The 25685-nt window shown below is 43.4% G+C and overlaps 1 protein-coding gene across 5 annotated transcripts in view; it reads left to right on the plus strand.

The window, feature by feature from the left end:
• The window catches only part of LOC116944204 (teneurin-3-like), a 456734-nt gene that overhangs the window by 242506 nt on the left and 188543 nt on the right, over positions 1–25685 (plus strand). For 4 of the 5 annotated variants that reach the window (XM_076068250.1, XM_076068253.1, XM_076068251.1 and 1 more), the window contains 3 exons: positions 726–1152; positions 16225–16323; positions 23580–23818. In XM_076068250.1, coding sequence (XP_075924365.1) covers positions 726–1152; positions 16225–16323; positions 23580–23818 — 765 coding nt within the window. The remainder of the gene's footprint in view (positions 1–725; positions 1153–16224; positions 16324–23579; positions 23819–25685) is intronic. The other variant, XM_076068252.1, reaches the window with a different exon arrangement.

A 25685-nucleotide genomic window follows, 5' to 3' on the forward strand; every position in this document is an offset into this window, starting at 1 on the left:
ACCTGGGTTTTTGTCATTCAAGTAAAGCGTAAATATGAGGTTAAAACAAGTGTACTTTAGTTAAAGTGAGTTTTTAAGTATCTCACGATAAAACTATATCGCTGTTTGTCACGTATGTTGCATACCGTTCTTAGAGAGGAGCGATAGCATAGCAGTTAGCGTGCTGTGCTACGAACCTGGCAACCCGAGTTCTATTCCCGCTCACGGCCAACACCAGTGACGACTATCTGAACCAGTCCTAGGTCTCCCCTAGGTCGACTCAGCCTCAAATGAGTAACTGGCGCAGTGTAGAAACATCGCCAACTGGGGATACAAAGGCGGCCGGGCGTGGTGTTGGCCACCTACCCCCTCGTGTGTCGTGCCGGCCTTCATAGGTGCTCCCTAACAGCACTTGCCCCAACAGTCTGTTAAGCCTATACGGGGGATCTTTGTATTTGTCGTTGTATAGTTCTATATGAGCATTTATAATGTGAACATTTTTATAGTGCCACTTTTCTGGGAAGTCGTGAAGTCTAATTTTATAGTCATGTTTGGAGCTGTCACAGAGCATTGGGTGTAGAACACAAACACTATTTTTGACCATCTTTTGAGCGTGTCAGCTCACAAATTTTCAATACATACTTTCGTGCGGGAGCTTTTAAAATATATATATGAACTCCGTTACATTAAGAGCCCCGAGTTTGAAAACAACCGTCCACCATGCCCTTGTTCCTGTCGCTTCTCAGACCCGCTGACTCCATCCAGCCACCAGCAGCCGTCCACGATGCGCCCGCCGCTGCCACCGCACCCCAACGAACGCGCTCAACACAAGCTCGTCCACGCGCCGAGCCAGCACCTTCCGCACACCTCCAGCCCCCAGCAGTCCTTGCACGCGCCCCATGCCGCCACCAGCAAGCACCACAAGGCGCCTGGGCTGCAGCAGCAGCAACAGCAGCAGCACGGCCGGCGCGCTTCGGGCCAGCTGGAGCAACAGCAGCAGCAGCAGCAGCAAGCCTCCTCCGTTGCCCCCGCGCACCACAACTCGCTGGGCGCACGCAGTTCCCTGCGCGAGCGACGCGGGTCCCGGCAGGTGTCCGTGCAGCCCTTCCGGGCGCCCGAGCCCCTGCACCTGCGTGAGAGCTGGGAGCTCGTGAGCATCCCTCTCGACAGCAGGTGCCGACGTTTTGCTGCCTCTCTTTTGAACTCTTTTCAAATTTTTTTTTTATATATATAAATCCTACTCCGCTCTGTCCGCTGTGGGTTTTTTTTTTTTGGGGGGGGGGGGGGGGTTGTGCTGGGTGTTCGGCGTTAACGTCCGATGGTTTTTGCTCTGCGTGCTTGCTAGCTTCCGATTCTAAAGAAGTTCCTGAATAAACTTCCCAGCATGAGAAGCGATGATGATGATGTCTGACAGTTCGCTCAACCTGCCGAGAGCTCCCAGCACATCGAGTGCAATGTTGAACCTCACTCCAAGCGACATGCAGTATGCTCGGAAAACACATCAGAGAGCCATTCGGGACTACCACCAAAACTTGCGCAGTCGAAATCCTATTTCTTTTATACATTTTGCCAATGTATCATCACCACTTGTGGCAGAGAGGAGGTTTCATTATCCGTGAGAGGAACTTCCACTCTGAATAAGACATGCATCAAATTGTTGGAAACAACCCAAGATTGGCAGAGTAGGACGAGGAGTTAGGTCACTACCTGTTGTGCTGCTTATGTCACTTATGAGCTGTGAAGCAAGTTACATTTTTGCTGCTACCATCATCATCACATGTTGTACCAAAAAGTGTACATATCTATTTAATGATATGAACAAATCTGGCTGCCGCCTGATGATACCGGTTGTAGTTACTAGCAAAACGTCATACTCAGATTGTAAATGTTGTGGATTTGCTCTCCAACACACCGGTGTGCTTTGCTAGTAACGAATTGGCACGTTCTGTTTACGTGACAAACCTTACTAATTGGCTGTGTCGGGTGGTGGCGGGTTTAACGACACATTTATATTTACGTGGTCTAACCCAAAACATTTTTTTTGAAAATGTTGCCACTGATAATTATTTCCTTACCCCACCCAGGACTGCCTAGTCTGTGAACACATCACGTTCAGCGAGTTGGCTATTTGTTCACAGTGGACGTTGAAGATCGCCTGATATCATTCCATGTGACTGGGCCGTTGTGCGCTGGCATTAGAGTCCTCATTTGGCAAATTCTAAAAAAGACACGCACATCACTCAATCGGGAATGCACATGGCAACATCGCCGCCCGGCTGTGAAACTACGGTAGAATGCAAATCCTTTTTTTGTTGGATGAAGAATGTTCTTTTTGCGTGTGTTTATTTTTTCTTTCATGTTCACATCCAGCAGTGTGCTTCCTCGCGAGCGTATTTTGCACGGCACTCAACTTTATGCATCCTGAGAGCCGTGTGTTTTAGGACATCTACTTCGATCCTATCCACAGGCCTCTTCACTTGTCCCTTCATGTCCACGAGGAATGAATGTGTATAAAAAAGCGGCCAGAGAACTTCTACGAACAGGATACTGCTGACGTTAAAAATCGAATTATGATCACGTTGCAGTCACGTGTTTTATGTATCCCTTTAAGTTCTCATATCCAAATAGTTAGTGCATTCTTGATTTTAAGCTTTCGTGACTGCCGGAATCCATACTCTTTGGTTCTTTCGGTAACCAAAGAGTACAGTTAGTGCATTCAAAAATTAGAAGTGATTGTGACTGTATGTAAACTGGAATAATCCGGTTCTCAATATATTTTCACCAGCCCTTGTGTAACTAATTCAAGTGATATATTGGAGAAAAAAAAGTATTGCACACAAGAACCTTTATAAAGCTATACATGCCTATAACATACATCTATTTTCGGGAGTTCCTTCATTTACCAATCATAGCAATACATGATAAAATCGCAGTCACATCACCAATGGTGATATATTCTGTGGACATATTATACTGCAAGTGACATTTTATAGGATTGCATTTAATACAAACACGTGGTATATTTACTACGTGTGTGGGGATATATATAGGTACAAAATTAAATCACTGACCTAGAATTTTTTTCTGAAAGGTTGAAGTATTCCTTTCCAAACTGTTCAATTATTTGCCACAACCACATTCCCTGCTTGATATCAGGCATAGCTGGAAGTGAATGCTTGGGGCAATCTGTTGAGCCTCCTTGAATGCACGGAGACACATTAACCCTTCTTTGGCACCCACACTCAGCCAGGCACGAGAAGGACACCCTTGTGATGGCAAGACAAGGCTCTTTGACTTTTGCTCGCTCTCTATTCTAAAGTCTCAACTTGGCAGCCGAAGAAGTCGCCTTTCTCAAGTCTGGCACTCTGATCCCCATGCAAAGTGACCTTGCAGATTGATTTGTCTCTTTTTTTTCCTTCATGCAGCCAGATATAATAATATTACAAGAGAAAATATATACGGCGGAGTAGCGAAAGGTTTAACCGCGATAAGATAGGGTACAGTAGATAGCATTGGATTGGTTGATGCGCAGGCCAGATGAGATAATGTATAAAATTGTATTTTTAATATCATAAATAGAATTACTGATATCATCGGTTCTAAATTAAATGCCAGCCCTACTTTCCACTTTGATTGAACTGTACTTATATGAGCTAGAACATTAAATTCTCAGCCAGTGATGTACAGTAGTTCATGGCTGGTTTGTCACAGTATTCTAATTATGGCCTTTGGGGCTCTGGGGTAAAATACTTTTTTTATGATGCACAGCACTTTTAGCTATAAGTCAACCAGAGCATGAGAAAACCTTTCATCTATAACTTTTCCCCATTGAGAGCAGTGAAAGGAAGAAACGTAGCACAGAGCAGTGGCTCATTTACATGCCGCTATGAAATACATTGTTCATCATCCATAGATTGAGTTTTCCTGGCCCAGTTTTAGAATAAGTGAATTGTCTTTGTTCATGCAGGGATTGAGCTGGGATATGTAAAAATATATATACGAAGGCAAATTGGTCAAGTCTACAGCTTAAGACTTCAGTAAATTAAAGCTTTTTTCAGCGAGTTTTGACAAATTGCAAAGAAAAGTAATGCATAGCCATGGCGGTGATGTAATTTATGGGGATGGCAACCTGATAAGCAGCCTGAGAGGCTGCAATCGCAGGAAAAAAAAGACTGGGCATTCCTGAAGGATCATCTGGCAATGCAAACCACCTATTGCTTTTGCATAAAAAACGCCAAATAAAATACACTCACTCTATATTTCATACCCTAGCAATATTACAAATTTAACGTGAGTGGTCATCTATATGAGACGGAGAGTGTGGTGAGACTTTTAAACACACACTTCCCATCATGCAACGTCTTTCTAAAATGAGCGCACGGTGCAATTTTCATCGGAACTGTGTTGAGGAGTGCTGAAGCCAGTCGCTCTATTTTTGCAATAAGCCACCCAATAATGAATTCTGGAATTAAGGAATTAAGCACCGGAATTAATGTCAATAACTATTAATTGAGAACAGCGTTGTTGTAGCAAGGTAATTAATACATGTCAGCTGGCCAGACACAGCACCGGCTGCACATGGGAATGGGTTTACACTTGTTCATCCCTGGGCCATATCCAATGTGAATACAGAGACGTATTGGATGCAGACCTGCTTTGGGATCGGTTCACCAAAGCTCACCTCTCTGCCCATTCATGATGGGGTCTTTTCTTGCCAAATGACAGAGAAATGGTTTGGTAGTTTGAACGCTTTTAGCATCAATTGTAAATTATCCCAAACCACTCTGGGAATTCACATCGGTGCCAAGAAATTGTGGAGCTCTTATCTGGAAGGAATTTCTTGTTGTAAATGCTTGTTGCTGATTAAAACTGATCCCCCGCAGAAAGCCTCGGAGGTTGTAATATTTTATGTTATTCCTCGTTATGTTTTTACATAACGAGGAACGTTTTTCGCTGCCAACAGTTAAAAAACGCAACTTGTACCAGGCAATTGTTTGCACTTAGCATATCAACTATAGTGTTTATTTTTTTAAATTCTACCATGTTGTGAATACCACAAAAAAATCATCAGAAGTCTGTTGTGGAAAAGTCTAAGACATTAACATGAGGCGAATGATATTCTTAGCAATGTAATTATGTTTTTAGTGAAAAAAAGCAAGGTAGCATATCATAATACATTTACTGTACATTCAATAATAATACTAATACCGTAAATGACAAGCAAGCATGTGTTTTAAGATGTCAGTGTAAATGACAAAGATCCCCTGCGTACGCGTTAACAGACTGTTGTGGCAAGTGCTGTTCGCGAGCATCTATGAAGACGGGCACGGCATACGAAGGGCGTGGGTGGCCAACACCACGCCCGGCTGCCTTTGTCTCCCCAATGCCAATATTTACACACAGCACCAGGTACTCATTTAAGGCTTATTTGACCCAGGGAGGCTCAGGACCATTTGGAATATTCACCACTGTCATTGGTCGTGAGCGGGAATCGAACTCGGGTCACTGGATTATGTAGTCCAGTACACGAAAAAGCAGGTGCATTCCCAGGCAATACTGGAGGGTGTGTATATGATAGAGAGGCACTTGTTAGAAGCTTGGATAGTTTTTTTTGTCATCAACACTAAGGGTAGAATTGCATTTACTCATAAAGCAGGACCAACACTGTCAAGTCCACACCTGATTGAGGATCACAGTTATCATTTGATGGGGTTCTGCTGTGAGATTCACAGCCACACATCATCCTCTGTACCCTGGCCCAGCCATTAAAAGAAGCAGAGAAACAATCGTACGTTTTGAGAGCAAATTAGTCATTTGGCATGCGACATCACTATTAGGGTATTTATCAATCGTGACACACAAAGCTTTTAGCAAAAACATTGGAGCCGTTTTAATTACTATGCGTGAGATTTACACGTAATGAACATTCGGAAGCCGCATTCACGGCGGAACATTTCTGTAAAAAAAAAGTTAAATATCGCGAACATTCTCTGCACGTGAAACATTAGTTTGATGAGTAGAACTTGACAGCATTTTAAAATTAGGTGATTAAATACATTAACAAGTTTTGTTTAATCTTTATACCTGAATTACGTGTTACATTATGATAAACTTGTGCTCGCAGACATTTATTGGTAGTTTAGTTTTATATTATGATAGTGTAAATATCCGGTGCAAAATGTGATTATTAAAAAATAGTTTTTCGCTGATTAAGAGTTCATTGTTATTCACGTATAGTACGGGTAATTTTTTAGCATATTTCTAAAGTAAAACAAATGTGTACACTCCTGCATGTGTGTGCTGATGCACGTCCGCTTGTGGGGAGCGGTGACGCAGTGGTTTGTGCGCTGTGCTATGAACCTGGCGACCCGAACTTGATTCCCGCTCATGGCCAACACCAGTGAAGATTATCTAAAACGGTACTGCACCTCCCCTAGGTCGACTCAGCCTCAAATGAGTACCTGGTGTGGTGTGCAAACATCCCCACTGGGGAGACAAAGGCGGTCGGGTGTGGTGCTGGCCACCCACCCCCTCGTGTACTGTGCCGGCCTTCATAGGTGCTACTCGCTAACTTCGGTTGCCCCAACAGCCTGTTAAGGCTATTGGGGGGCATGTTTGTATTTGCACATGCGCTCTTGCTGATCAAACGTCTCTCTGCGAGATCCAATTCTTCTTGTGGATAGAAAGCAAGGAAACAATTGCAGTGCGTGGCACCAAATGGCATGATGCTTGGGAAAGACAATTGTTTAGTTGAATTGGCAGCGTCCATAATATGACCAAGTAGATAAGCACGAACGTGAAGTAACTGTGAATACAGTATATATGTATACACGGCTCGCAGAAAAAATATCCTGTTGGGCTTGAAGTCACTGCTGAAATAATGCTCCTACTGACCATATTTCATGCAGGTAGAATTAAAGTAGTGTTAAGTGTTAGGCTCATATAATAAAAATGGGAAAAGCAAAAGGAATTTTGCATTAAATACCAACTCAGCAATTCATGAGCGTTATCAGATCAGGACGTGACCTTTCTAAGTCCGTCCCGTTACTAATCAGAAAGCGCTGGGTGGAAGGGGGAAAAAAAAACACTCAGTACCAGCCTAAACGATCAAATTCGGGCGCGCGCGGTGTGAGCCACGAACGCGGAGGGCAGTGGTGCTCGCAGCAAGCACACTGCGTCGGCGCAAAGCGGATGGCTTGCGCAGATGCAGCGGAGCGAACTTACTGACCTCATCACTCCGCCAGTGCTCGTGAACTCTGGAAAGTCACGGGGAGGGCCACGTCTTTTTTTTGTTTTTTGCGCTGTGTGGCCACCGCACAGGCAAGGAGAGGAAGCCAAGAGTTGTAAATGCATCGAGGCGCGTGAAGGTGCCGCCAAAGTCACTGACTGCATGGGAAAAAGAGGAAGTTGTTCATGTCCTCCCATGTTAAAATGACACACTCCACGTGTCCTGTAAATTGAGCCCTGGAGCACGATGAGGACACGTGACATGTATTGCACTTAATTTATCTCTCATCCGTTCACCGGTCGCTTTAGCCATTAGGTGCGCTGAGGGAGTCGGGGGGGGGGGGCATCCATACCCAGCAGTTTTTTTCTATTTATCTCACAAGCTGATTCTCTCATGGTCAGTCCACTGCTTGACCAAGGCCTCCCTAAGCTGCCTGCCATCTCTCATGACCTTGTGAAGAAACGAATCCATCTAATACTTGCACAGGGACATGTTTTCTCCCGGGGTGAGCGTCTGTCGTGAACGCATTCCATCTCGAGGACGCCGCTTCGCCATTATTCTTGACCGTCAGTCATCACCCATCCTGGCGACGTGCTCTGCCCAAGCACGCGTGTTCTCTTACCAGTTTTAATGATGCCATTAACTTGTATCGTGCTCTCGAAGCCACGTGTTCCACTTTCGGGCTCTCTCAGTGCAATCTGAGCATGCATCTCTCCAAGCTTCATTGGGCACTTTTCACTTTTTAATGCGTGTGTTTTGCGTGCATGACCATGTCACCCAAAGTCTGTTGTACTCCAAAATAATTGCTGCTGCTCTGATTATCTGTGGTGGTATCACAGTTTGTGTGGTGTGTCTTGCAATGGAGACATTGTTTGCCTGTAATTATCTAATCCATCAAGCTGCGTATTCAGATGGTTTCCTGAGAAAACATTGCATAGCTGATGACAAGAATGCATATCCACAAGTGCATATTTGTATGAAAACGAATGATAATCACAGCAATGTGAATGCTAAGATGCAAAATAATCATTAATGTAATGACACATGACTTAAATATAGACATCAAGCAGATATGCAATTCATGCAAAATTATAAGCAATGCTTAACTCGTCATTATCTTTCCGAGTCATCGGAGTAAATCCCAATTAGTTAAATAGTTTTGACCGAGTTGTTCATGCTGCGATGTTACCTGGAAAGGGGAATGTCAGCATTCCTTTTTAACAGATAACAAGAATTACTTGATATGTAGCATACGTTAAATGCAAGCACATGCGTTCAATGAAACTCAAATCAGCATTGTGTTCATATCGAGAGTAAGTCCACATGGGAACAAATGGAGATACGTAACTAGATTCATCACCGGCTTCCGGGACTTCATATAAGTCTTAATAAACCGATCGTGGCAACGCTGCAGTCTAACGCAGCTGGCCACACGACCAACATTCGAGCTTGATCTTCTGCCCTCATTCTCTCTCCTTCTCGCTCCTTCCCACCCACACTTCACCCTCCGAGCATACGAGTCCCGACCCCGTACATCAAGCTGAAATGATGCCCCTTACGTGCCCCCCTGGGTAAACCATTGGCATCACGCCACCACCTCCACCTCCTCCTCCTCCTATAAATTATCCGGTGCACCTTCCGTACCTCCCGTTTTCATAATCCCTAGATGTGCCACTTGTCCCTCCCTTCCTGCCCTCTCTCCCTGCCCACCCTCCCCTCTCTCCCTGACCTCCCTCCCCTCCCTCCATCCCTCCCTCCCCGCCCTCCATCCCTCCCTGCCCCCCTCCTTCCCCTCCCCTCCCTCCCCTCCTTCCCCTCCCCTCCCTCCCCTCCTTCCCCTCCCCTCCCTCCCCTCCTTCCCCTCCCCTCCCTCCCCTCCTTCCCCTCCCCTCCCTCCCCTCCCCCCATGATTCCCTCTGCTATAATGAAGTGGTGCCTCTCTTCTGCACAGTCCTGTTTAATAACCCTTGGATTTCCCTTTGACTGTCATCGATGCAGTATATCCTAGGGCAGTGCGACTGAGAAAATGCTCTGCCCTGACAGAAAACAATTGCTTCTCATATCAAATATATGTTTTGTGTTTTATGTTGGGAATAAAACTATAAAGTTTATATTATTGCCTCGACGATGCTATATCAACAAAACACATTGACAATCCTTGATTTAATATTGTATCAGAAGTGTGTGCCATATAGATGAAACAGATATATTTTTCAATACTTATGAGAAACATACATTTTCCGGATGGCTGCATTTGAGCTGACCATAGCCTGCAGGATGAAAGAAAATTAATCTTCTGCCGCGAAAGAAACACAACCCAACATTCGTGAGCAATGCCATGCTGGCCGCTAGTCTCACGCACGTGCACAAATATACATGCCACCACAATGAGCTTCAGGTTGGATTCTCTATCTTGACATCTTTAATCGCCATATTTTAATGTAACCTTTTCATATATACTGGATACTCACAATGCATTCAACGTTTCACATATGTGTATATTTGTATTCCTGGAAGGTTGCTGAGCATAAAAATTAATATTGTGGCAGAGACATAACTGGGAAAGCAACATAGTTTTACATACGATGTTGCTTTTCCAGTGTATACACTATGTTGCTTATATATTTCTCTCTCTCTTTAGGGCTGGAATTAAGAAGGACCGTGAGCTAAATAATTAAATAAAATTCTCAATGAAAGTTGGTTCGACTCATTCTGGGGAAAAAGACATTGATTTGCTAATAAAAAAGCAAAATAGCAATGTACCCAAAAGAGTAGAGATTTCAATCAGTACGTACAACCTGTGACGACATATGGATCGGAAACATGGACATTGACACGTAAAATGAAAAAAAAAAACGGAATATTGCACGAGGAAGGGTGGATAAATGATTCCTTGGAATTGCAATGAACAACAGATAGAGGAATACGTGGTTCAGAGAACAAATGTAATTTCGAGACACATTGACTGTTTTCAAAAGTGGCATTACGCGGGGCACCTGACTACAAAGGATGATGGCCAATGAATGAGACTGGTGATGGAATGGGAGCCAAGAGAGGAGACATGAGGAAGAGGATGGCTATCTGAGAGATGGAGGCTAGCTATTGGCCCATGAAGGAGCTAGTGCTAGATGGATTATGATGATGATAAACTATAAATTATTTTTTTATTTTACCAGGTAGGGCCCTCTGAGCTATATAGCTCTTTTTCAGAAGCGACCTGGCCACAAATGATAGCTCAACGAAGTGGCTTATCATGTGGAAATGTGTAGAAGCCAAATATGCAAAACGCATGTTGATTAAAAAAATGATGATTTGGTCATGACTTAATTTAACAGTGGATTTATCATAGTTGTAGTTGATTATTGTTTTCTTTCACTCACTATATTTATCAACTAACCTTGAATTTCCCATCATATTTAGGGCTTAACTTTGTAAGCTAAGAAAGCAATGACTGCTTTCTCCGGTTGAAATATCCAGTGTAAGGATGTTCAAGCTACATTTGCTGAAACAGTATTCCAGTCAAAAGTAATCTATTACAGTATATTGTTTGTTGATACATTTTCCATTATGTCTTAAACAAGTATAACATTTCTTTTTCTCGAAATGAGTAATCTCCGTGAACAGAATAATTACAATTCGGTAAATGGATAGAAACAAATACGTTTCAGATGGTATTCACTCATATATCTTAGCACACGTAGTTTAATACACATGTAGGTCGTGTGTATCGCCACGACTTGACCACTTGAAACATTAACCATAGCCCTAGACAATTACATTGAAGTCGCATATTTCCCTAGGCAATCTACTTTCGAAGTCACTTTTAATTTTTTCATTGCATAATGTTTCCACGTTTCCCATAACCTCGTAGATTTGCATTGTTCAGCCGTTGATATGTAGGAGGTCATTTGAAATACTCGACGTTTTGTAACCGTTGTCTTCCATGCTTTTTGTTGTTGTTGTTTGGTCGTCTTTTTGGTGCGAAGTAAAAACATTGCTTTTTGTGTGCCCTGCACAAAGCTTCCGCTAAGCCAAATGCACAGCTCAGAAGGACGATGTAAAATATTCACCCATCTTTTGTTCGGTTTATATTGTTTTTTTTAGGTCCCATTCTCTATACTTTTTTCCAAGCTGGGCAACTGTGCGATTGTTCACGCCTTTGTTTACAATGTTATCCTCACGAAAGCACAGGACGGACTCATTACAGCCAGTATAGGCAAAAGTACATAAACAAGATGCATTGCGTAACATAAGAACGAGCCAATAAATGGACGATGTGCACTCCCCTGTGGAGGCCCGAATAGATGCTGGCTTGCCTGAATGTGCCACAAAGTGAACGCTCGTCGTCCTGCAGAGCGATGGCCAGGCCACGTGAATGTAAATAGCAGCCCATTGCTGCCTGCATTTCTATCAAAAGATACAAAACGTGTTTCTGATTTGTCTGTTTAAAAATCAAAACAAAAAAAAAACCCACATGGTTGTAAATTCGGTTTGTAAGAGCATATCTCTGATATTTGCATGCACGTTGAATATGGGCTTGAATTTATAGGCCCATTAACAGAGACCGCGATAATGAACATACTGTAAATGGAATACATTGCAAACTGTTATGGCCATATTATTATATGGGGACACAGCTGTAATGGTGCAACATTAGCATGACATACTTGGTCTCTGAACACATTTTCCTTTCAAACTGCTGATTTTGTTGTTGTTTATTTGTTCAGTTTTGTCTTTTAACCCACAAAACTACACGCAACATCTTTGTAGTATGGTGTTCACGCTGCTGTTAAGTGGAGAAAGGGCAGTCAGCTTTGTTTTACAACAAGGGAGCTGGCAAATTGTCTCGGGACATTTCTTACACTACTCTCTGGATCTTCAAAATTATGCTTTAAAAAAATGTTTCCCCGATATTGGATTGCCAGTACTACACATAGGCCGAAATAACAAATAACTCAATACCTCCGCCAATAACACTGCCCTAAAAAGGAAAAGAAAAATATATAATGGATGATGTTTCAGGAAATGGTCCTTTTTCATAATAGATATATCGCGGATAAAATACCCTTAATTCAGATGTAGGAGCCTTTGGCATTCACAACAATCTTAAATATCCTGGGGATGGTCACGTATCGACTTGAGCAACTTGCAGTCTTCTGTAAAAAAAAAACACTGGTTGTGAATATTTTTTTCTTCAATTTTTAAAACTAATTTTTAGTCATCAGAGTAGTAATATGTAATACTCGTCTCTTGCATAATCCATCATCACGCGAACTCCAGTCGTCCTCGCAGTGGCTTTTGGCTGGCCATCGAACAAAGACGGTCACCACATCGCGCGCTTTCAGATGCGCCTCTGCGGTCATGTTGAACGCTCTTCCTTCCGATATGAGGAAGCCACTGGGAGCTCTGCACTTTGAAATCTAGATTGAATACTCATTTCTTTGCGACTGATTTTTTGTCTTTAGTTTGTTGTCCTTCCCCCGCACACTTAGTGCTCGCATGCTGTGGCTTCCCCATGCACCACCACTACAGTGGCGCTGCTTCGTGGCAGACCTCTTCCCTTGTTTGAAATATCAATTCTTCATTTGCAAGTTTGTAAAAACTACAAGTGCCACTTTGAATTTCTGCATGCCACAAATTGAAGCTTGCGTTTGCAGGTAATGTGTGGATGTAGCAGATCGGACGCAGATGTACAGTGTAAAGATAACGGTGTATCCCCTGCAATTGCTTGCTCACACTACTGCTGGAACAATGGGCCCTCCACTTGAGGGACCTTGAGTGAATCCCTCTCGAGGACTGTTCGGTCGACTCATCCACGCTGGGCAGATTTCTTGGAGGAAGAGGTGGCAGTGCCCACACTTCACCCCACCAAACACCCTGATGTTCGATTGTTGTGGTGTACACATTCATCGATAGGTGGACATCGAGGAGATGGAACAAATGGCCTAACCATTACTCTGTGGCATCATGAAATATGTATACAGAAACTGAATGTGTATCTGTCAGTGGGAAAAATCATAATAAATAAATGAAATGCTATATATGACAACATATTGCTTAGCACACATTGGGATCATTGTGTATCATTATACACGTTCCATTGCATCATCATAGCGCACTTTTCCTGTAAAAATTTGTATTGATCCCATAACCAAGCGTAGTTATATGACTTTGCATTGCTCGGAAAGTTGTTCCAGAAAGACAGCATTGGTTTCATTTTTACAATTCAATCAAATTGATTTTTACCTCTTAGCATATTTTTCATGTTCCTTAAAATCACTTTTGCTTGTTTTTTGTATTATTATTTCTGCAAATTCGCTATTAAACCCCAGGTAATGGATTGCATCCGGTGAACGGAAATGCTTGCAAGTGCATTTTTTGTTGTAAATGTCTGGACATGCATATTTTCGACATTATAAATTTGCAATGTTTGCAAGGGGTATTTTTGTGCGTTTCCTTAAAGGGCCAGTACACAGATCGTTAGCCGATGAGATGAAAATATGTTGTGCATTTTAAATGCCCAATTTGCAACTTCCTGTTGTCATATGTACAGCACTTGCTGGTTACAAATCAACCACACGTGTAGATTATGTTAATTGTGCAGCCAGCGCGTCTCCAAACCTTAAGGTAATGTGCAGTGTATGTGCATATATATGTACACGTTGGAACATGCAACGCTGTAATGTATACATCATGTCTGGTTAATGTGCACTGCACACATTTTTAGCGAGAGTATCAACTCCAGCAGCGAATCTTTGCTTTGATTTTCTTTACTTGGAATTCATTTTTTTTACTTTAGCTTGTGTTTCCTCTTTGTGATTGTGGGATACGTTACATGTTACATGAGGTTGTTTGGCATTTAGGGTGTTTGCTTTATAGCAATATAAATACCTTACTGTCAACATGAAGAACCACAGCCGAGGGTGAATTATGAAAGCAGTGTAGGAGTAACCAACCGACCTGTGTCATCATGATTGCAAGAGCTATACCTAATTATCATGACCGAGGCTGAATTAGTTTTTTTTGCAAAAAATAAAATGTAATAAGTAACCAGCAGGTAGAAAATAATAGGACATACATGGGTTCCCGGAACACATCATTAGATCAACACTGGCTTTTGATGTGTTTTCTGGAGTTATTGATTTTTCTTAATGGCTTTTGGTCATGTTGTAAAAGTATTACTGTGTCTTCGGTAAAAAGGTTCACCAACGTGCACGTCACTTGAGAGTTTTATGGAAGTGTTGTATACGATTCCCCGCTCCGTGTTGCACAGCATGACCTCCGATTTTTTTTCTCTCTCCAACATTTTAAAGTTAGTAAACCGTCTGCTAATTCCAGTTATTATGATACTTATTTTTGATGTGATTGTAAACACAGTATAGTTATAGCTCATTCCATGAGGGTGGGGGGGGGGGTAGGGGCTTGTAACTAAATGCGGTTATGAGTTAAGATTGTAATAATAAGTGTCCTGCTGATAATACCTCATTCTAAGTGGCCATTTAATGGCAATAACACGTTGATGAATGCTCCGGTACTTCAATAACAGTTCATTAATACATAATGAATTTGATCGTAATGAACCGTTATTATGCATTAATTATTGAATTACAAACCTGCTATTAGGGGATTTAAGATTGTAATAGAACATAAGAAAAAAATGTAGTGTGTGTATATATTGTATATACATTCAAAAACGCACATGCAAATGCATAAATATAATTGCCATTATCCGCTGGAGACCTTGCAACAGCTATTAATTGTGCCTCATTTCATAATCTTTCCCTGCGTCTGCTTTGTGCCGGTGAACAGTCTGCACGTTTCGCATTGTGAGCTCCCTTCTCATCGGACCGGCTGGTAATTCCAGGCTCCGTGATGTACCCAGCCAGGGGAATATTTGAGCTGTTTGCCGCTGATAATTGGCACGCAAGAACGTGTCTTTAAGCAGTCATCATGCGAGACCACCTTTGCCAGTGTTTCTCACAAGTATTCACAATGTGACGAGAGGAGTTTTTGAATGTTTTTTAAACGAATGGGGAGGTAATATATAAGGGTAAAATGTGGGGGGGGGTAAAACGGGCGGGGGGGGGTAAAATAGAGCGGAGTAAAATGGGGGGGGGTAAAATGGGGGGGGGGGGATGAGACAAATGGCAGTGGGTGATAGTTTTAGCTCTGCTAGTTCATCCCCTCGGCCTCCCCAGTGCTATGTCACAGCACGTTGGATGTCACAATAATTTTGAGACTGAATTAACGGTACTTGTAAAAAAAAATATCCACAATGCTCATTACAAGGTCAAGACCTTGTGTGTCATTGTTATGGTGAAGGCAACGCTATCGCAAATTCCCGTTTTTTTTCGTCCCCAGTGGGAATATTCCTCACGTGTCACCTTCTGTCATTAAAAAAATGTAATTATAAAATAATATCTACAGCACAGCTTTATAGACATTAGTATTTGACTAGTGCAATGTAAGTTACACAGATTGTGGTAGGAAATGCTGGAGAAACTACTTACAAAACCAAGAATAAATTCCATGATCATGCCCATGCATTCAACTTATAATAAGAGATATGCTGCCGTGGTGCAATGTTTAGCACACTGGAATTGCAATCCAGAGGTCACCGATTTTATGCGATGTCCTGGTGCAGCAGTTGAAAATAATGGGCAAATGTATTAAATTCCTAACTTCTGTCCACCCACCAGTATAAATATACCCATAGTCGTTGGGTAAGTCACGTGTGGTGGGATAGACTCTTGGCACTCCCACCTCTTCCAAAATGTCCGGAAAGCATGGAAGAGTAGGCCAAATACCCTCTAGAGGGGCTCTTTAAAGCTGCCTTTTGCGAAGGCCCTTCTGTGGGCAGTGGTGTGAGCAGGGCTACGTCTTAACCTGTTTTTTTTACGTTTTGTGTTATTAAATTAATTATTTAAAAATACATACTTTAACTACGACCAATCCCTTGTCCTCCCTTGAACACTGACCCCTCCTGTGACCCCCGTTGTGCCCACCGACTCACATAGGACGACGGGGAAGCAGGCAGGCATGGAGAATGGGCAGGAGGGCCTCATAGAGATGGCTGTGTTCTCTCCGGCATACCAGGACCTCAGCTACGGCGATGGGTACGCTGCCGTTGGGGCAATGTCTGCACCTCCTTGAATGTCACCTCATTGTCAATTGTTTGCATCATGCAACAGTGAGCAAAGCAAGAATCAAAACTAAATGTCAAAAGTTTTTCCAACTCACTGTCCGATGTGTTTTTTAGGTTGTATCTTGTGCTGTACGGCATGATGCCAGCCAGCTCTTTCACTCCATGTGCCGGGAGCTTTTTCAAGAACTGAATTCAATTCTCCCAGATTATGAAACTTTGGACATCGTGCCAACCAACACGCGGTACTACCCAGAATATGTTCAGCACAAAAACAGTGAAAACCTACGCAAGGGTGGCCCCACTCGATGGAGCATTTAGAGGGCAGGGGTGGGGATGCACTCATGCCCCATTTTCCAGCCCTAAGCCAGCAGTCAAAATGCTATATTCCTATGGTGGGGGGTGAATTTTTAATCGGATAATCCCTGTTGACTTGCCCATACATTGGTACTCATTTTGTCAACTCCAAAAGGCATGCATGTTCCAGACCGTGAATGTAAGCCACCACACTCCACCGCTTGAAAACCTGATCGGCTAAAGCAAGAATATTCGATGCAAAATATAACAACGCCGCCAAAGTGACATATTAACAACATCCATGGCAGTCAATTAAGATGAAAATAAAACAACAACGCATTTTATTTTAAATGTTTGATGCGTGCTAGATATTCATGATGCATCCCGAGTCACATGATCAAGGCACAGTGCATCGCGCAATGTCTCCATCATGTTTAAAACATTTATTTCCATATCTGCCTAACCTCTTTACATATATAATCATATTTTGACTGCTTGTGTTGTGGTTATTGCAAACATGATGCCTTGAATAAAGGTGTCAGTTTTTGTGCCAGTTAAAAGGGTAAAACCTATTCCTATATATAATCATACTTTAACTATTAGCCGGAATTCATATGTACAGGCACATCACTCCGTGGTTTGTTTGCTGCTCGTATTGGCATATGCTTGCAGTCCCCTTTCCTCCACGTGGCATTGCGCAAAAAGCACAGCAAATGTAAAACAAGCGTAAAGCCACTTGAGAGTCGGTTGCTGCGCGTTGAGTCTGATTGACATGCTGTACGGTTGTGCAACGTTGTATCAAGTTTATTCTTGCATTGAAAGTGTTGTTGTTTTCGCGCTCGTAGACTTACGATCATGGATTCATGGATCCATAGCAAGTCTCAGCTTTGCAAGTAAACTTTAAATCCAGAGCCACATACAAGCATGCCCCCCCCCCCCCCCCCCCCCGGAGAAGGCTTTGTTTGAAATAAATGTGTGTGCAAGTTTTGGATTTCATGGCACTAGAGGTTAGCCTGGGTTTTTAGAGAAAACACTAGTTTATATGCAGTATTATACAATGTAAAAAAAAAGTGAAAGTGAAAAGCAGTATTTGAAGATTGAATAAATAGCGCATCGACCCGGCAAGGCTTCACACCGAGCGACTCCCGCTAATGATCTCACAGGAGAAAAAGGTGTATTTTCCCATCTTGCTGGTTAATCTTGAAGTTCTCGATTCTCCAAAGGGCCACACGTCGTCCACAGCCGCCTTGAAATAGTTTGTATGATTGGAGCACTGGATGCACCCTGCTGATGCAACCTAACAGGTTTAAAACGCTGCTGTTCGGAGCCAGACACGGTTCCAACGGTACAGGTTGCTGGCGAACACAATATCCGCTTAGCGATGTTTTCCTGCTTACTTTGAATTTTGGCCCAACTCTGCAGCATATAAACACACACACACTATTACGGGTATATAAACAAAATTATTCTACCCTTTCACAGTCCTCAAATGTGAACAGAAAATGTTAATGTCACCATATTTGCTGGGTTTTTTCAATATATAAAATATAACTATGACAGTTGTCCGTCACGCTCTATCCACTGCTCTATTAAGCCCCCCCCCCCCCTAAATCATCGTCACCCCTCTTGGCGTGGTGACACAACAGTCTGCATAGCTCCTGCACGTGAGCTAATCTCATTGCTTGATCTCCACAGTTGACGTCCTCTCAGGAGTGTCCCTCCTTCGGCTATCTCTCCATCGCCGGTCCTGACCATCGGGCATCGTTCCTTGCAGTGGTGTGTCCTGCCCCGGTGTTTTTCCTTCTGTCTCTTCATGATTCTTTTGCACATTTTTTTTCAGGCGTTGCTTCATTTGCTGTGTCGGAGGTCCATGTTTCCCAGATATACGTCCTAACATGCAACACGAACTTATTAAATATTTTATTCTGTAGGCACGGTGACAAAACGGGCATTGGAATTGCATTTCATCATCAACTGCCGTGGCAGTTGAAACAATGGACGGGTCTTTTTTTTTAACCTCCTACCCCTGCCTCTGTCCACCCAGCAGCATAATGAATGTCCACCACAGTTAGATGATCCGCAGGTTTCGTATCGTGTAGCAAAGCATCGGCATTCGCACCTCTTCCGAGATGTATGGCCGGCGTGGAAGTGTAGGCCAAATAGCCTTTAAGGCTCTCTGGAACGTCCTATAGTGGAAGCACTTTTGGACGCGGTATGTATGTACGTGTGTTGAACTTCTTTCGCACCATACGTCGCCACCCATGCTAATGGGAGGTACAGGGGGGGGGGGGGGGGTAAGGACAGCGGTCAGGCAAGCAGGGGAAGCAGGGCTGCACCTTTATCTTTTCCTCGTTTAATGAAGCACAGCAGAGTCCTTCCTGGGTTTTTTTGCAGGTAATCGTCAGTTCACGCAGGTCCAGGCGAGTAGATGCTTACAGCGTCATGAGCTGCCAGGAGATGGCTGGGATATCCATCTGTAAACCCAGGTCCTTGAACTGTCAACCCCCCCCCCCCCCCCCCTATTGAATATATTCTGCTTCTCAGTTACGATCTGTGAACGTTGTATTTATAAACATATAAATACGGCTACCCATTATTTTGCCTCTGCTGTCTACATGAATAATGCCAAAGTAATGCTGTGTTTGTGTGCGAGTCTATGTGTGTGTGCTGGGGGCTGTCTGCGGCATTCCTGGACCTATTTGCCAAATTAGTCCACACACCCTGGGTTTGTGTGAAAAATTCTGCAATACTGCATTATTTTTCTTCCAGCAAATTGGGTCCCAAAGAACGTGGGTTTAGGTAGCCGGTTTTTGGAGACTTGTCTCAGAGGCAACATGCCCCTCCCGAAGGCCAAGGTTCACTGCTTTAAGTCTTCATCTCGGCCCATAGTGCATGGCCTGTGGGCTAGCGCAGCTTGACGATGTATATGTACACCACCATCATTCGGAGGCGTTCCTGAGCCAAACATGTTGTGCATGCATCACGTAATCCCACGATGGTCTTTACACACGCGAGTCATGGTGGCTAGGGTTGTGTCATTTCCAAAACGAAGCACTTCCAACAAGTAAAATTCTGCGCTTCTCATTCCCCCAATGCGGGTTCTGCTGCAACTTAGAATATTCCTCTTAGGTGGTCTGTGTTGCTCTCAGGGGTAAGAGGACTGAGACAGCACTGCTGACATCCTGAGTTCAAATCCAGACAGCCAGCTGTGATTAAATCCAATGTTCTAGTGTTGCACATTGATGGTCTCAGTCTGTTCACAAATGGCTGGACAAAAAAAAACCCCATAATATTTGATTTGCCTACGCTTCAGCACTGAGAACTAAAAATATTATTTAGTGTCTCATCTGACAATCTCATAATATAATTTATGGAAAAATGCAACCCCATAGTGTAAGAGATAGGGCACTTTGGCTGTATTTTTGGCAACAGTCCTTTGAAAATATATTTTACAACCATTTTCTAAATCGTGGGGATGCGAGATTCATGAATAGATTCTTCAACCCACGATGCGATTTTCTATCGCACAATGGGATTTTTAAAAAAGACGAAATGAAGCCATGTTGTTCTGGCTTGGCGTGCAATGTTAAAAACCAAACATTCGTACCAATGAGGCTTCCCATTTTGATAATATTTTTCAAAATTCTTATACTTCCACCCCTTCCAATAATAAAATATAGACTTGACCAAAGCTGCTTAGCTCGTACATTTTTAATCATCGTGTTCCATGTTTAATCTTGTTGTTTTTTTACAAAGGCCATGTACTTCCTGCCAATTAAGGCAAAGCTAATGTAAAACATCAAGGGAACAAAGGTAACAATTTTGTAAAAAATGTGCACATTGTACGAGATACTTTAGTTTTACAATACTGTATTGTGAGTTGGTCTACTCATAAAACCCACACCCCCACACCGGCTTTTAAATATGCACACGTAAGCATAGGAGGGATCGGTAGTGCAGTGGTCAAATCATTGCATTATGAATCCAGCAATCTGAGTTTGATTTCCAGCCATGGCTGACATAAGTGGTGAGCAATACCAGGACCTGTCCTAAGGCCTCCCTCCATCACTTCACCAACACGCACTCACCAGTGTGGTGACGTTTGGTCAAATAACCTCCATAAAGATTTGGTGTGAGGGGGCCTTCGCACTCAACACCAACAAAACATTTAACTTTTCTTGACTCGCAGGTCTGTTAAATAATTGTTGTAAAACTACAGTGCAGGTTTATCTTGCAGAGTACACCCAAACTCTGAATTAAACATCCTGGTGCATCACAAACTAAACCCATCATTTTGTTTTGTTACGAATGACGGTTGTGAATCGCACGTCAAGAATATTCACCTTTGAGTTTTTGTCAAACTTTTGAAGTTTCGATGCCCAACATCTAACAGGTTTCCCGTGTTCGCTGTGTGGTGGCAAACTTGAGGGCAAACGGAGGTGGAATCTGTCCAGATTCGTGGGAAGTGAGCGAATCTGAAAGTAAGGAAGGACCCCCCCGCTGAGTTTAAGAAGCTTGTGGAGAAGCGCACAGTCTCCCATAGTTAAATGCGTTGCGCCGGCGTGCCGTGATTGCTTGTTGTCCAAATAAAAAAAAATCCCCCTGTGGAAAGGTTATGGGAAAGATGGTGTGTGTGTGTGTGTGCAAATTGAAACGTAATGCATGGTGCATGCAGACCTCCCTCGCGAATAACGAGTCAGCTCCAGAGCAAGAATATGTTTAGCGTGGTCTTGCGGGCGTTAACCCTCCAAGCAATGCCATTTGTTGCGAACCTGAAAAAGCATATTTTGACTTTGGCCAAAAGAATTCCTCATACTTTGCCCGTTGGAAAAAAAAATCTCCTTTCTTTGCTAAATTAACATATTTTCAATGCCTGCTGAGTCCCAGTGGCTCTCTGATCAATGCATAGGTGATTGCAACGGTTGCGATTAAACTCAGGGGGGTATGTAGATGTGATTGTATGTGCGGCGACATTGCGATTTTCTTCTTTTATACGTATAGGGTTGATTGTGAAAACGATTAACGGTTGAATTAAAAAAATACACTTTTTTTTTATTTTGCTAAATTAGAAATGGCTGCCCACTGTTTCAACCCTGAGAAAGTCTATTTGGTTGAGCTATGGCTACAGCTTGTTATGGTTCATGGAATGTCTATTATTTTACCAATGTTTCACCCTTAACACAGTCAGAAACATCAACAAATTTTCTCAAAAGATAATTAGGAGGTTGCACACGTGCGCACACATAATTTATCGAAGCTGGATTATTTACTTTAAGATGTTTTCTTGTTCGTGTTTTTGTTTTTTGTTTGTTGCGGTTGCACCCGATTCAAGAGCCGAATGGCTCACAGGGCTATACCAAATAAATGGAACTATGAACTATTAAATAGGGTTCATGTCCCTAGCCAAACACTAAAGCTCAACGGCAAATATTACACACATGGATATCGTGTATACGCTCACCTAAGTGTAGCCGTACTTAATTTGGGACGGTCCATTTTTACACGCTGGATCAGGCCGTGAGAACATGGCACCATACACCCGACTCATCTTGGCTAATGGTATGGCTTCCCAATCATTATGGATTGTCAGACCAATGACACGACCTTGAATTTTTTCAGCGTGGCTACATTGTGGTGCATGATAAACGACTCGTCCTGCTTATCGGCTAATTTACATCTCTCTAGCTTGCGATACTTAAACACCGTACATCTTCAATATTAACAATATGTAATCTTAATAGGTGATTGCTATGATTGTAGTTTTGCATACTGCCTTTATAAAAAAACATGATGCCAGTAGGAATGAAGATGCTGACCTACAAAATCATAATGCTGACGATGATGTCTTTGATTTTGTAGTGAATCCGAAAGTGATCTTTGGACGTTCATTGTCAATCGATTGCTTTGCGAATTGTGCAACATTAATTCGACAGAACAAGCACTTGTGTGATTATTTTTCAAGGCTCCAAGGGTACGCAGCCTTAACATGTCACAACTCCCGGTTACAGGGCTGCTGTGGGAATAGCAGGTGTACCGTTACCTTGTCATAATTAAATTTCATCCATCTCCTCCCGGGATTTCTGGGTGAATGGGTTAATAACAATCAGCATTATCAGACACTTGTTTAACGTGACTTATGTTTTCTAATGATTAATTTCTGCGCGGTAAATTTGCTAAACCTACTTATAGATTCAGTTCAACATACATATATACAGAACGCCTTAACAAGACACTTTTGTAAAGATACCCCCCTTTAATACTTTTATACTTTTAATTTCGGCCTGGTGGCTAAGGGGTTGAGCTAGTAGCATGCAATTGGAAAATGTTGAAGTAACAATCCTAGTTGGGGGTTAACTGAACCACTTTCAGGAGAAATAAACAGCAGTTGTCCTACGGAGAGACTCGCCTTAGCATTGAGAACAAAGAATTTCCACGACTGGCCCAGGGCCTGTAAGCAGGAGATGAGGACTGCCCAATTGCTCGTTCGAACAAAATATCACCTTGACTTTACTTTTAAACTTCTTTGGTTCTTTCGGTAAAGTCACGTAGAATGTGAATAAAATAATAAATTGATAAAATAAAATAACACAATAATATTCTCACGACGTTTCGGCCACAACACAAGCGGCCTTCATCAGGTGAAGGGACGAGACTGTCTGGTAGGACAGCGCTGGAGTGATGAAGGCCGCTTGTGTTGTGGCCGAAACGTCGTGAGAATATTATTGTGTTATTTTATTTTATCAATTTATTATTTTATTCTCATTCTACGTGACTTTACCGAAAGAACCAAAGAAGATGAATCATTGCAGGAAAGCTTTAAATCGAAATTTACTTTTAAAGATTTAACTTTCAATTTCAAGGCCCAACCATGCTTCCATCACCATCATCATCATCGAATAATTATTTCCTTTCTCTCTTTTTCTTTGTCCACAGCCACTTTGCATTTAAGGTGGGCACCAGCTCCACCCCGCTGTTCGGCACAACGGGGCCCGGGTACCCGCTGGGCTCCAACACGGTCTACTCCACCCCGCCGCGCCCGCTACCTCGCGGAACTTTCCCCCGCGCCGCCCCCTCGCTCAAGCCGGCGCCCAGCGCCTGTAGCTGGAGGTGCACCGCCCTGGTCGCCATCACGCTGGCCCTCGCGCTCACCATCCTGCTCGCCTACTTCGTCGGTGAGCGCCCCGCGGCTTTGCTCTCGATCCCTGCGGCCCTGCGGCCCCGTGTCACGCGCGCGTGTGGGCTCGTCGTGCGAGAAGCCGAACTGGTTCCTAACCCTCTGCTAGTTCGACTCGGCCTCAAATGAGCACCTGGTGCGGCGTGTAACCATTCAAAGTGGGGAGAATGGCCATAAATTGATTGTATTTTCTATACCAGTTTATTTGGATTTTTATAGTTATTATTTTTGCAATACTCCATGAAATGTGGATGCCAATTCTTGGTGAGGAGTAGAAATCCTCTCCAGTCCCGGTGCCTGGTGCCATGCTAAACCACACCACTAAAAACGGTAAAGGTGCAGCCCTGCAATTGCTTGCTCACACCACTGCGGCCAGAATGAATTCTGCTAGATAGCCCCTATATAGGGTAATTAGCCTACTCTTCCTTGCTGACCAGACGTCTTGGAAGAGGTAGAAGTACCCCCACTTTACCCTACCATGCGCAACCTGCCAATCAGCTAAGGTTGTACCCATTTATTATCCTGGGTGGACAAATATGGGGGAGGAGGAATAAGCAAGTTGCCCAATGCCCACAACTACTGACCTGGAGATCAAATTGAACTGTTGACCTCTGGATTGTAACTCCAGTGTGCTGACCATGCACCACAGGAGCATCCCAACCACATGTAACTCGGGAAAATGGCATTTCTTATGGTGCCTGCTTAATGGCACCTGCCCTGGTAGATCAGCCAAGTTGGCCAGAATTATCCGCAATCGTTGACATGCTGTGCTCTCACGGTGGAGATTCATTGATATAAGTTCCTCCAGTGTTTTTGTGACATTACTTATGATTGAACCCAGCCCGACCTAGCCAAACTTGCACCTCATAGAGGGGCCCTTTTGAAAACCTGATATAAAACGTTATTTTTTCCCTGTTAACCGCCCCAAGGGCTTGAACCCGGGATCAGAGAGTTCCTGGCTCAGTAACCTGACACGAGATTTAGATCTGCCACATTCAAGGCCACCTCTAGAAGCGACTTATCCTTTCGGCATTTATTTCAAATCATGTAGCTCCTTACAGGCTAGAATGAAAGTCAAGTTATACGCGATTGCAAGAGTGTAAGTCACTATTATAACTATTTGTTTCTGTGATTCTGGTACGCGGTTGGCATAGCGTGCTTGGCATAGGCCTTGATTTATAGAATAAAATGGGGCCTCACCAATTCACCCTCAACCCCCCAGTCCCTTACCGTAGCCCGGTGCCTGGGGCCCTCTGGCCTTGTGGAGCCTCTGTGCAGTTGTGCCGCCTGCACACTTCGATAGCTACGTTGGCGCAGACGCTGCCAGGTCTCAGGTTTTATCAGATCTGGACAAGGCTTAGTTCGTTCATGTTTTTGTTGTTAAATATTTGCATTATATTTTTTGCGGCACACAAGAACAAAGGCCCGCCGCAGGACGTTGAGGGCGACAAAAGCAAAAAACCACACGCGAATATCCGCCAGGCCCCATGTACTCGACGCGTCCTGGTTGATGGGGGGGGGGGACAGTCAACCTGGGGAAGGGGGAGTGGCAGATAAACTATTGTCTCATTTACACAGAAGAATACCGCAGGTAGAACATTGGTTTTTTTGTAACGTAGGGGCGGGGCGGGGCGGGGGTGTGGGAGAAAGTAAAAGAGAAAAGGGGTAGGGGGAGCGTGGCAGGGGGGTGTGTTTAACATACGGGTGGGGATCAGTTTGTTCATATTTACGCACGTCACAATGTATTCGTTGATTTCGACGAAATGCTTCCCTACGCTTTACGGCGCTTTGAATTGTGCACGGTTTAATTTCGTACAAAACACACGTGTGCACGTTACATTTCGCCTCGCAGTGAAATAAACTGT

The sequence above is a fragment of the Petromyzon marinus genome, chromosome 20, assembly GCF_048934315.1.
Source record: "Petromyzon marinus isolate PM22_M1 ecotype Great Lakes invasive population chromosome 20, UKy_Petmar_22M1.pri1.0, whole genome shotgun sequence".
Taxonomy (NCBI): domain Eukaryota; kingdom Metazoa; phylum Chordata; class Hyperoartia; order Petromyzontiformes; family Petromyzontidae; genus Petromyzon; species Petromyzon marinus.